At 41.3% G+C, this 13,298-nt stretch overlaps 2 protein-coding genes across 4 annotated transcripts in view; both read right to left on the bottom strand.

Moving 5' to 3' along the window:
- Positions 1-1,610, bottom strand: part of HLH3B (Helix loop helix protein 3B) — a 3,835-nt gene extending 2,225 nt beyond the window's left edge. Inside the window, exons 1-2 of one of the 3 annotated variants that reach the window (XM_026811293.1) lie at positions 1,436-1,610; positions 485-720 (exon numbers count right to left, since the gene is read on the bottom strand). In XM_026811293.1, the coding sequence (XP_026667094.1) occupies positions 485-700 (216 nt within the window). In that variant the 5' untranslated portion in view covers positions 701-720; positions 1,436-1,610. The other 2 variants (XM_018019899.2, XM_026811292.1) reach the window with 2 other exon arrangements.
- Positions 1,611-4,609: 2,999 nt separating this feature from the next.
- On the bottom strand, positions 4,610-13,216 carry LOC108622199 (uncharacterized). The gene is made up of 13 exons (XM_026811307.1): positions 12,983-13,216; positions 12,615-12,824; positions 12,347-12,547; positions 12,132-12,271; positions 11,820-12,074; positions 11,597-11,755; positions 11,002-11,504; positions 8,444-8,661; positions 7,757-7,938; positions 7,528-7,672; positions 6,727-7,455; positions 5,817-6,046; positions 4,610-5,645 (listed from the first exon to the last, which is right to left on the bottom strand). The coding sequence occupies exons 1-13, from the start codon at positions 13,022-13,024 to the stop codon at positions 5,318-5,320; spliced, it is 3,342 nt and encodes a 1,113-aa protein (XP_026667108.1). The 5' UTR covers positions 13,025-13,216; the 3' UTR covers positions 4,610-5,317.
- Positions 13,217-13,298: the final 82 nt, after the last annotated feature.

Raw genomic sequence — 13,298 nt, 5'->3', positions numbered from 1 at the left:
GTTTGTCACTAGCATTAATAGTTTACGAGTTATTGACGAAAAACAGTTTTTTGCAAATTACTCGTTAACTATTGACGCTAGTAAGAAACTTTTATACAGAAATTGTAGATCTCGTCGTCCTCTACAAGAAATGTCATATGCAATTTTTCCGTATGTCCAACGGTTTGGGAGTTATTGGCCAAAAACGAAAATTTGGAAGAAATTGAAGGGGTACCCCTTGGAAAAATCTCGGAAATATCGAAAATTTTTTGTTGCTGTTTATTATTAGCAATGTTCTTTCGACGTCTGATTTCTTTTTAAAATATGCGTTTCTAAAATGTATAAACTTTTGGGATTGACTGTATAACCAATACATCCTTAATTAAAGAAAAGTATCGAGAAATATTATTTCTATTTCCTAATTGTCAATTTCTGTGCATGAAATACTGCATGAAAAATTGAAAAAAAAATGGAGACAATTCGGAATTATTGAAAGTGCACTCACGGAATTGGTGCGATCCCTTCGCCTCTTTCCTTGCTCCTCCTCATCGTCTGTGTCGTGGGCATAAAACTCGTCTGAGAGCAACGCTTCCACTTCCGTGTCCCTCAAGGTACCAGGCGAATCTCCAGCTTCTTCCCCGAGTTCACCTTCGCCGGACAAAATTGATTCCGCCGGTGATCCGTTCTCGGTGTCCCCGGAACAGCCATTGTTGTACGTCATCGACTATAATTTATTTAATTCTGGTAACCGAATTTCAACCAGGAGAATACTTATCAGAGTCACATTGATAAGAACTCATTCGTTAACATTTTTAGGACACTAGATCGCTTTTGTACAGACATTAAATTGTTGCTATAGATAAATTCGTGTTTGTTAATACACTCGATGATCCATTTGAAAGTTCGTTCGCATCACTAAAGAAAATAATTTACGCACAGTTTCTATCACAATTGAGAAAACTTACGATTTTGATTTGTCCATTGGTTTTCTGACAACTCAGTTTCTGACGGCTCAGGCTCGACTTGGTACGCGTCATTTGTCGACACTTTTAAAACAATACTGAATTTAGCGATGTAAATGGAAAGACGCGAATCGACTTGTACGATTTGTAGTATTCAAGGATCAAACGATGAATGACGAAAGATGCAATCTAAATGAATTATCAGGAACAAAGTTATCCTACATAGGCGCCAACAGGATGCTCCTATCTTTCGACCTCCCTCTTCGTTCTCGTCCCTGACATTCGATAAATGTATACGTACATCGATAAATTCTTCTGTCTCCGAATTTAAAAGAGTTAAAAAAAGAATCTTCCACTGCGATCATTTAAATCCCATTGACACTCGATCACAATCACGGAAAACTTGCTATGATATCGTAAATCCAAAACGTCGCACGATTTACACTTAAAACTAGAATCGTTTAAACAAAATTCACAGTAGAATACGATCTTACCATATTGCAAAATCGAACAGGTCACTCGTCAACGAATTTCTAACGATCCAAGTGTCGGTTGGTGGAAACGGATACGAGTTGCCGAAGTTACGATTGTAGCCGATGTTAAACAGACTGACGAGCCCCGACGGGGCGATTTAACTAATAGAAAGCTCGGTGTACAACCCCCGGGAAAATGAATTTTGCGTAGGCGGAGCGCAGGCTTCGTGGGTGGAGCTGCACCATGTACCATCCCCTACTGTTCCGTGTTCCAGCATCCCTCTGAACACCCTCACGTGGATGACGGACCCCCGGTCGTCGAAAGAAATATCGATTCTCTCCGATCCCCAGCGAAAAACATACCTAACTTTAGATACTGCATGTGTAATCCCCATAAAAAATGGTGCTCGATCATATTTCAAAAGTGCAATCAAAGATCTTTTATGAAAATTACACGTTTTACTTTTACTTCGTATCACTACGGCAAACCGACGGTCTCAAATAATGAATGGAAGCATTAGAGATTTTGTCGATGTCGCCTGGCCACAGGGAGTATACTTCACGACGAATACCGCTGATACCTAATTCGTATTCCTTGGCACGCGCAAATTGAGCTGTGCGTTACTAAATCTGTGGGAAACCGCTATGAAACTCACCCCACGCGACTTTTTCTAACCATTAGGAATCACTGTATTTTTACAGAAGGTTCCTATCACAGATTCGATACGCGATTTCGAAGTATAAATCAAATTTTACGATCTGTACAATGTCCATTATGACTTTCTACATGTATAAAACACGCTGCTCTTTATTTTCTACGAGACACTTTTTAATGAAAATGATACACAGAGAATTATTAATTTTCATGGATCGTCGTATAATTTCTTGATAAAATAAATTTGTATGTATTTATTGATATTCTACAACGGATTTATTGATACTTCTCAGCCGCAGGAGTATCGCGGACCATATGCGGTCGCAATAACGGATTAGCCACGAGTGAGAAAAAAGTCACCCCATCGAATATCAGTGGCACGCGACTGCATTCAAGAGCGCGTTGCACGTGTCATTTATACGCCTTTTATTTTCAGATTAAGGCGTCGATAAAGTTAAAAAGTTGCGATCCTAATGGCAGCATTAAAAAATATCCTGAAAGCCAGCTTCCACTGAAAAGTAGTTTCTCGAGTCGGTTTCTTTGTTCGGTCACTCGGCTCGACGACAGTGGATTTCGACGGAGTCCTTCGTTCCTTATCGGCGTTCGTCATGTGCACGGAGACTCGCGATTGAATCTGTCTCCACCTCCTTCCTGTTTCGTCCCATTGACACATACGTAGAAGACGCTGCCCACATGAGAAACAATAACCGTATTCGCCTTATCTAATCTTCCGTTATCGAGCAGACATTTTCTGGTTTCCAATCACTCATGCTAATTTTCACGATTCAAATTTCACTCGACGTCCTACGATTATGCAATTTCCGCGATTATGCGATCTGTCTTCCCATTTGCGTAACAAATATTTGTCTCAACGAGCCTCGTGGCCAATTGATTAGGAATAATTAATAGTTTGCCTATGATTCAGGGCGGCGAACGATAATCGCGGTGAATCTGTCCACGGAGTTTTCCATTCACAGTTTACGCCAGCTCCCACGCAGATTGGCCGGTAATAGCGCTCGAATGAACACGCGCGATCGCGAGATCCGATCGTTTAATCGGGACGACACCCACCCCTGGAACTCGTCCCGGTGGAAAATCCGTAGCACCCTCCGGAGGTGTCACAATAAAACAGCTCGTGGCTGGTGGCCACTTGACAACGGGGGGGCTCCCGACCCCTAATGTATATTAAACAACTCCTTTCTTCTTTTTTATCCCCTGACTTCGGGCCTCGGCTAATAAGAATCTAATTGTCTGGGAACTTGGCTGCCAGAGGAACAATGCATTTTAGACAGACGTTTCCTTCATAGTTTAAACGTTGCTAATATGCATTCCTCAAGTTTTCTTTCGTTATACGAATCTTGAATACTGTTCACCGATGGGAAAGAGTGGGAATGCTAAGAATTGTTACGGAAGACGTAATAAATACTATATCGTCGATGTGGCACGGGACGGAGAGTCGAAACGGGAATGGAATATGGTGGGGTACGTAGAAAAATGATCGCCGCCAGGCTTGTGGCAATAGAGAAGAGGCGTGTCGCTGGGTTTGCGCAGTGTCCCATGAAACGTGAACCCGTTTAAATGGGATCCCCGTTCCAGGGACTCGGAACGACGACAGGGGTAGATCCCGTGGGCCACGGGGGGGGGGGGGAAATCAATTTTCGTTATCGCCGTCAACCAGCCGCTTCATATTAATCCCATTATTAGTGTTTGTTTTCCACGTGCCTAGCAGACAGTCTCGGCACTCGTCCCGCGTTTGTCAGAGTTCCGCTACGCGAGAGCATCGAAACTTGGACGAATCTAAATTGCGACATTAAACTGGCAATGCCGCGAGTACGTTTCTATCCTCTTATAATGTTACGAGAATATCGCAGGTCTGATTGCGTTCGCGTATCGAAAATTACAGCAGATATGGGAAGTTTTGTGTATATAATAAAATTGTTACATTTGATGTTTGCAGAGCGTCTCAAATGTTTCCTTCAGACAATAATAATTTCGAACTGTGCTTGTTAAACAAAAAATTCCACGAGACATTATTTGTACGATACACAAATGACAGCAGCAGGTAGCAAGAAGGTTTGTGTTCTCTTGCACCCGAAAGATCCGATAAGATATCCTTCGGTAATATTCCGAGATATCCGGGCAAGGTGGATTCCTGGGCTGGGAAAGTCGTTCGAAGCTGACGGAGGCTGCGCGAGGGCGACCGAGTGTTCCGTGCTGATAAGGGTTGCTCCGCCCACGGAATACCCTCGGAAATAGAACTCTCGCTACCATCCATGGAATCGCAGGGTCAAGTCGTCGGGTGGCGAGGTATTAATCTCGCGGATTATGAGGACAGATAGGACGGAGATTAATTTTTAAGATGTTGAGAAACGCGAAGGATTACCCGGGAATGTTTAATTAGCATCGTCTCGGTCACGCCTGAGGAGTGCCTCGTTAAACTCGTCATTGATCGATGTTTAAAGTAAACGAATTTATTGTCCTAAATTTGTTTTTTATTGAAAATATAAATCTTCACAATGTAAAGTTAATCTCACCCTTATCACGGTACAAATACATTAATTATAAGCTTACATAGATAAAAATACATAAAAGATTATAATAAATAAAACAATCGAGAAACGAATTCGTGTTGATGGAAAGTTTTTCGGAAGGATCGACTAATTTCTGAGTAGAAGTAAAATCGAATGTCGGAGTCCATCGAAATTGTGGCGTCGATTCAAGATAAAGGTAGGTACTTGAGTATCTACAACAAAACGATCTTCTGATCTTTTGATGAGAGAGGGAAAATCTCACTATCCGTTGACGTAACGAACGTACGATTCTAATCTATTTACATAAATCACGTGCTACCAAATCTACAAAGCGCACATAACGTATTTAACGGCGAACTAGAAAAACGTCTTACCCAAGCGATTATACTAATTAGTTAACTTCGTATCACACGCAGTTCCAACATTGTATTACGTCGTTACACGTTAAATTCTGATTAGACTTTTTTATAAATAGATAAAATCATTGACTTATGACTATTGACGTACCCTGTACAGAAACAGACATACCTAATCTATGCTTTCTCTAAAAATACTTGACCATCACAAAAATTAGAGTCACGAGCAAACAAATACTGTGTGATTGTGACAAAGGTTCCTCCTTCGTTCCGATCGACTTAGTCAGAAATTCTATTTACAAAGTGAGCATTTGTTAACGAGATTAAAATACTGTCCCTGTCTCACGTCCACGATCCGTCGTCAGTAAAACGCAAATATGAGGATAAGCAACGGGACAGATATGATGCACAGCAAGTAAACCGCAGTCCTGGGTTCGCACGTCGAGACCACTACGTATTCTTCGTTCCACTGCGAATCGTTCCCACTCAATGGTAACTCAAACACTGTTCTCTCGTTGCTGAAGATTCGAAACGGTAACGAACATTCAGACGTGCTGTTCTTGCACGCGTGCACCGAGTCCGAAGTATTGTAAACCGTCTTTAGTAAATCGAACCGTACTCGTAGATAATTCGGTTGAATCTCGTTCTCGGAATTGAATACAAAGAAATAGTATCCGTTCGTAGGAACTCTGAAAAATAATGAACAGACGCTTTCCTGATATCTGGAGATACGTTATATGTAGTGATCGATAAAGAACGAAGGAATGTCAGTAAACACTCGACAAAAACAATCGAGTGCTGAATTCGCCGATGCCTCGTTTATCTCTTATCGCCGATATCGAAATTAAAATTCAAGCTACCTGTAAGTGACCGTATTCGCAAACGAGGCGGTCGAGTGCTCGTGCTCGTGTTTCGGGGTGCAATGCCGATGGGGCGTCAACGGTAGATTCAGGATCAGTCCTTTGCAATCCAGGAGACGTTCCTCGGAGCTGCTGAACGAACTCCAGAATTCGGAATTGCTTCTATCGTTCAACGTCGTCTCGTTCACCGTGCCTCTGTCCTCGGCTATCCCATCTGGATGCAACATATCCTGATGTATAGGCAGAAATTATACAATAAAACAATGATTTTCAAACATACAGTCAATGGTCGCAGTAATAATAATAAGCGTTCATTACGTCATTTGCATTAAATTGAATAGAACGATGTTCAAGAACGTTTCCTTCGTGCCATAATTGCCAATTCTGGCAAGCAACTTTCGCCTATCTCTTGGCAAACCGACTATTCCCTGATCCTTAATCGTTCCTATCTCGCGATGAAACATCGAATGCTTCTCAAACAATTATAAATATTTCCCATTGCACCGGAGAATTAAAAGCGTTCCCTGGCAAATATTTAACGTTTCTCGAAAATACTCTGATAAGAGAACTCTCGGCAATCGCAAACGCCGGCAATTATGCGTGTTGTTAATCTGCAATAAAGACTGTAACTATCGCGATAAAACACTGATCTGATCGTTAACATCTACTAAATTAGCCGGTATCGTTTAGCGTAAAGACACGTTTAACGACCGATGGAACTAAATTTTATCCGGGGTTGAGTCAACGATTAAACATCTCGGTTCCCTTCTGATCTCCCGACTTGGATCGCGTGACGACTGTTATCACTGTGGAAACCTCTCGCGGAAAATTTTATGGAAGGTTCTCAACTCGAGATGTACGACGTCAATCGATTCGTATTGAACTTAAGAACAATAGTCAATAACGTTACCTCTTCGATGGCAGCATCATCGTCCTCGTCTTCTTCTGTCAACTCGCTGTGAAGGGGCGAGGAGAGGACCAAGTCTCTTCGTCTTCTACGTTTCTCGGCATCCGAGAGCGTCCGATCGTTCATCGTTTCGTTCACGACCCGTCGCAAATTTTCACCCTCCGGTCCTTTCTTCTCTATTTCGTCCATCAACTTCTTCAGTATCTTCTTACCACGATACCCAAGAGAGTTGATCTTGTCCAGAACGTCTCGAAACACCTCGGCCGACGTCGGCTCCTCTTCGATTGTTTTCTCGCTGGTCCGATTCTGTTTAACAATTTTCGAAACGTTCCCTTCGTCCAATTTCTCATAGTTCTCCAACAGCTTCGCGGTCACCGTAGAAGTAGACACGTTCTTCAGGACTGCTTCGAAACTTTTTATCAGTTTGCTCTCGATCTGCTTGTTCTCGTCCCGTTGCTCGAAAGTGGTCGGCGGCTTGTCGATGTTGTCGGTTTCCACGAAGGTACCCTCGTAGTGGTGATGAGGATTCTCTTTCTGCTTCTTCTTCGTGTCGAGAGTCTTCACGAAGAGCTCGGAGAGGATCGCCTTCATAGCCTTCGCGTCTAATTCGTGGCTGCTGTAATGGTGCGCGGCCATATGTTTCGTACTGTTCAGAAGACGATCGTGATCCTTGTGATGGAACTGTATGCCTTGATGAACTCTCTTCATCTTCTCCGGCTGGTTGCTAGGACTCTACGATCGTACGAGATTTGTTACACTCTCTTAGGAATTGAATTACCGATTTTTATATCCGAATCTGTTTACCTCGGTTCCATTCACTGACAGAAGTCCAGTTTCCTTCGCAACTTCGAACAGCTCTTCCAACTCTTCGCTACTGTCGTCCCCGATGAACGCGCACTCGTGGAGATGTTTGTGGCCACGAATTATCGTCAACGAAGCACCGGGCCATCTATCAAACGTTCCCACTTGTGAAACCGTTTCTTCAAATTTTCCTTCTGATTCTTTTACGTTTCATCTTTTTACGATCTCTTACCTCACGCAAGTGGAGACAGTAACGCTGCTACCCCGAAGAAGGTAGAAACCCCAGTACTCTTTCATATCGTCCTCCAGGACTAGATGCCTCGTCATGGACACTGGAAGGACTTCGCTGTCCACCTTCGGCTCGTCATTCATCAGATACGCGTTGAACGTCGTATTAACTTTGATCAGTTGACTCTGACAAGAATCGTTCCACGATAATCTTACGATTTTACCGATATCTTAACACATTGTTGACCGGCAACTTTTCTGAAAATTTACCTCATGTGCCCGGCTATTGTTTTGAAAGCGGATGTGGAAGTAAAACAATATAAATAAATTTTAATAAATTTTATTTATTATTCAACTCCTAATATTTCGGTTTCGCTCCGTTTTCCTTTCGAAGAATTTGGTCATCGTTGAAATTTTTTTTACAACTAAGAACGAAACTTGGCCGGTCTTATAAGCGAGACACAACTTGAGGTATGCAGACCAAATAATTACACTACAAGATTTCCAACAGTGCGCCGTGAAAACAATAAAGATGCGGAAAAAAGCTTATCACGAGTTTACTCGTGACCGGTCACCGACGCTTGGCCACGAAAACACGAGTTAACTCGTGACCGGTCAGCAACGTGTTAAAAATACTTGAATCCGTTGACTCGCGATGTCCAAGCGTTAAATTATAGAAGGATTTATTTACCTGGCACCAAGTGGTGGACACTCTGGCGTCGATCAGCCTCTGATCGGAAACGGTTACCGGGTAAAGTTGCTCCGAGTAAACGCGATAACGTAAGTACATCGGGCCCGCGACCAACACCGCAGGTAAAATTATTCCCATCAGACATAATCGCAGGATTCTCAGTGGCACCTTGTACTGAGATCTGCGCGGGTACCAGTCTCGCGGACGGGCACCGTCCTCTGGTAATTGCAAAACTCTCATATAAATTATTCCCTCGAAATTGCAATGACGAAATTCTCTACTCAAATGTCGAAGCGCAAGAGCTTAGCCTTCATTGTGATTCTTATAACTATCAATTGTCGATGCTTATGCGAATCTTATTTAATCGAAAACGTATACAGGGTGTTCCGGAAAGATTGTTAGTTGTTGTTGTATAATCACTATTTAAAAAATATGAGGAATGAAATGAGTATATTTTTTTTTTTTTTAGGAACGTGAGAACTTTATTACGCAGACTAAATTTTACAACATTTATTTATTTGCTTTATTACATAATGAGTGTCGCTAATAGATAATTCATAATCTCGAATGACACAATATAATACTATTCATCGTCACGTAGTAATACGTTAGACAAACAGTTTTTATTGGTAAATACATATACGTGTAAATTTCCGTTCATTCACGTTTGTTCATTGTAAGTCGAGAAATTCGAAAACAAATGGCCGCAGTGCGTAATTGGACGAACTCGCTCGGAGCTAATTTAATATTTTGGAAGGAGACTGCTGTATCGTTTGGTCAATGTACGTATATGTTTGCGTTTGTATTCAAATACGGTAAGTACTAAATATTCATACAGAGAAGTGACGTTTGCAATCGAACGATTTTTATTGAAGGAATTATCGTTCGAAGCCAGAAAAGAAATGAGGCATTCCCAAACAAACAAAATGGGTAGATGATTGATCGCAAAAAGTAGTTAAGTAATTTTTCCGTGGCGTGATTAAATAGCAATAGGAATTCCGATTGCAATAAGCGATGGCTCGATAAATATGAGGGCATTGGCTTTATCGTTCACCTTTGCACCAATAGCGGAACCGATAACCCTTTCCTATAAAACAGCTATTGTTTTATCGAATCTGTAGTTTCAACATTTATGAACAAATTGTAATTGCCCGATCGCGAACATTATTCAAGTCAATTCGCTTTATCTGCGTCTTTGTCTATATAGAAAATAATTTCGATAATAATTGGCATAATACGATCCACTTCATTTATTGCCCTGCCATTCATACGACGTGGTCAATAGTTTCTTACACGTGTATAAGTATAATAAAATAGAGGAGCCTCTGTCCTCTGTCCGACGAAGGGAGAGCTGTTGGGATCAAATGATATACATTAAAGAAGAATACATATCAATGAGGCTCGAGAGGGCAATATATTTCCTTAAGTAAATACCATAATTGCGTAATTAGTTGATTCAATTATCAATGCCAACATGATTTTGATGGACCGTATATAAAGCTCCCGATTAAGGTATGTCTGCGCGAGCATACGTATAATGCGCGTGGCGGATGCTTAATCTTCACGCATCGTTTCACCACGTGGCAAAGAAAAAGAATGATGAATACCGAGTGTTGCATACTCGCGGAAGATTTTAAATGCGCAGCTCGCCTTCGTTTGAATATATTAGGCTCGTTAGCGAGTCAATTTGAATGAGCGCGTGAAGCGAATTTATGTTTATTAAAATGCAACGATTTATGAGAAATACGTGACTTATCGATAAGAGATAATCGAAGCTCTAGCGGTTCTCATAAATAAAATTTGTAGAAGAGACAAACCGTACCGAGCATGTCTATTTTTAATGGCGTTGTTGGCATTCTCCGCGCGGATGCTGAGGATAGAACCCACTCAGGATCACCGTGTCTTCGCACGTAGCTACGTTCAAAATAATATGCACTACGCACGGTTCACTGATAAATAAAACTGCGCAGTTGATTAAAAAAACAACAGACGAATTTAAATATCAATTTAAATTTAATTAAGTCAATTTCGCTTCTCTCTTAATTAGTTTAAACTACTCGAGAAGATCGTGCAAATGATCTCAGTTTAAGTAATTATTTAATTAGTCTTTCGTTTTTAATATACATGTACGTATAATCGATCGAACGAACGTAGTCTTCAATAGATCGCGGAGTTATGTGTGTAAATACGCGAAGCGTATCGTTCGCTGTCGACGGATCGACTGAATCAGTGCGGGGGAACATGTCATGGTTTGTATCGCCACCTTATCAAGTTTTACTGTGTTCGGAATAAGCAAAGTTCTACTTGCACAGAACCGTGCCACTACCGATATCCGCCTTTGCCATCACAACATTGGCGTTATCTATCTCAAAGTGAACGCGATCGTGCCGAAGTACTGTGTACACACGGATTTCACTTCTTTCGCGGCTGTAAAACGTTGGAATTTTTTATGGAAATTAAGAAACGTCACTGGTTCATATTAATAAAATAATATTTAACATAATATACAGTTTACAGATCATTTTGTACAATTGCATGCGAACGATGATTTTATTTGCGACGAGAATCGGTCCGCTTTTTGTCGTCCTTCGAGTTTTCACCTCTCCGACGTTTGTTAAGTGGATTTCGGGGATCGTAAATTTCAAACCAATCGTCGTCTTTTGTACTGGCGTCTTTCGCAAGTACCGGTGCCTTCTCCTCGCAGCGTAAGGAATGTACCATCCACGATTCATCGCTCGGATCGAAGTCCTCGTCCTTGTCATCGTTCACTCTCGGCGGACTCGGAGATCTGTCTTTCACCGTCTCTTTAGCGTTGTGAAGCTTCGATTTGAATTTACTTAACAGTTCCATAGTGAAGTCTTCACGGGTCTTTCCTTTTTTAGGCAATTTCGATTTCACTTCTTTGTACTTTTTCTGAGTTTCGATATACTCCTTCATTATTTCCGTTTTCATTTCCTTCTTCTCTTCCTTTTCCTGTTGTACCTTCTTATCAAACTCCTTCGCTTTCTTCTCATTTTGAACACCGCGTTTCAAGTCCCGGATTTCTTTCCTAATCTCTTCTCTGCACGACAATAAATCACGAATATCAAAATATTATCTTGTAAATTAAGAAAAGGATCAGCGACGCTTATGATACGATGAATAGATACGTACGCTTTTCTTTTACGTTCGTCGGCTCTGTCTTTCCCAAGATAATACGCCTCGTCCTCTACGTCCTCCTTATCATCCTTATCATCTACTTTGAAGTTTTCCACCTTCTTCGACTCCCTTTTCGTGTCTCTTAATTTACTTTTAATTCTCTCCTTCATCGCGCTGTATTAATTACGTAAGTAAAGCAGTGTTTCATTTTATAAATCGCAGAATTTAGAGAACTTACGCCTTCTCTTTTCTCGCTGCCTCTAATTCCTCTTGAGTTTTCTCCTCACCATCGCTCTCCCAATCGCTGCTTCGATCTTCCTTCTTCTTTTTACTAGGTGGACCACCCGGTTCAACGGATGTCTGTGCACTCAGTTTTGGATCAACTAAACGATCGTGGGCCGATTTCCCTTTGCCGCTGTACTGTTTATTTAATATCACAGATTCCTCCTCATCCTCCTCCGCTTCTTCACCGAACGATAAAAGATTAAAATTCCTGAAACATATTTGAGTTATGCATAGATATACAAAATCTGCCATACGAACGTCTTACTTTACTCCGGTCTTTTTACTCTTCGAACCATCTTTCGCTTCTTCGCTTCTCTTCGCCGTTACCCTTGGCTCAATATCCAGGAACGGATTGTTCAATATCTCTGTTTTTAAAATCTTCGGGGGATAAAGTGGTCTGTCGTTCTAAAACCGAAAATCACATCACTTGAACGATCCTCATAATAAAGATTCATACATTTTTCTTCTTCTTCGATTTACCTCGTCCACGAGTGCCTCTTCGAGTTTCAGCATGTTATATACAGTTTCACCAGTAACTTTGCCAAAGATTGTGTGTTTATTTTGTAGTTCCGGTGTAGAACCGAGGGTGAAGAAAAATTGGGAACCATTGTCGTCTTTCCCAGCATTAGCCATCGCCAATAAACCTCGGCGGCAAAATCGTAATCTTGTATGAAATTCATCCTGAGAAGATGATTTATGATTTAGAAATTGAAGGAAAAGTAGTGATCAGGCTATTCTTTAAACTCACTTTGAATGGCTGTTCGTATATGCTCTCACCACCTTCCCCTGTCCCCGTTGGGTCGCCGCCCTGCGCTATGAACCCCTTGACAATTCTATGAAATATCGTATTGTCATAATAGCCTTCCATACATAATTGTATAAAGTTTCTGCAGGCTTTTGGAGTCTCCCTAGCCCACAGTTCCAAATCAATATCGCCGACCGTGGTTTTCATCATCACCTGTCCCCAGAAACCACGCCAAATTTTAATGAAGTTCAATACTATTTAAAGTTGATTTATTCAATGTTTTAATGCAGAGAATTCGGTTGTCAACATCAAGTATAGGTTAGGTTCTACGAGACGAACGACGGATTGAAGTATTTTGAATGAATATTTACCTTCCCCGAAGTGGGCGGCTCTTGTATGTAAATGTTACTCATCTTCGTGAATCTTCTACATTAACAATATTCTCTATTGATAAATGCACTCGTATCGAAACTTATGAGACGCAACGAACGTCAATCAAGTTAATCAAGTCGAGATTTCGAGATCGATCGTGAGTCGAAGCGAAGATCGAATCGAAGCTGTAGTCAAAGATCGAAGTTGTACAGTGTAGAATTTCGTTAGATCGGTGATAAAACAAAGTGTGATTGTGCGGAATCAAAGGATCAATAAATAACTCGGTGCTTCGAACAGCTCTGGTAAGTCTTGATT

This window comes from Ceratina calcarata, unplaced genomic scaffold, assembly GCF_001652005.2.
Source record: "Ceratina calcarata isolate Rehan_Ccalc_2016 unplaced genomic scaffold, ASM165200v1 scaffold21.2, whole genome shotgun sequence".
NCBI lineage: Eukaryota > Metazoa > Arthropoda > Insecta > Hymenoptera > Apidae > Ceratina > Ceratina calcarata.
The sequence above is the reverse complement of the archived record's forward strand: the minus strand, read 5'-3'. Positions and strand labels throughout refer to the sequence as shown.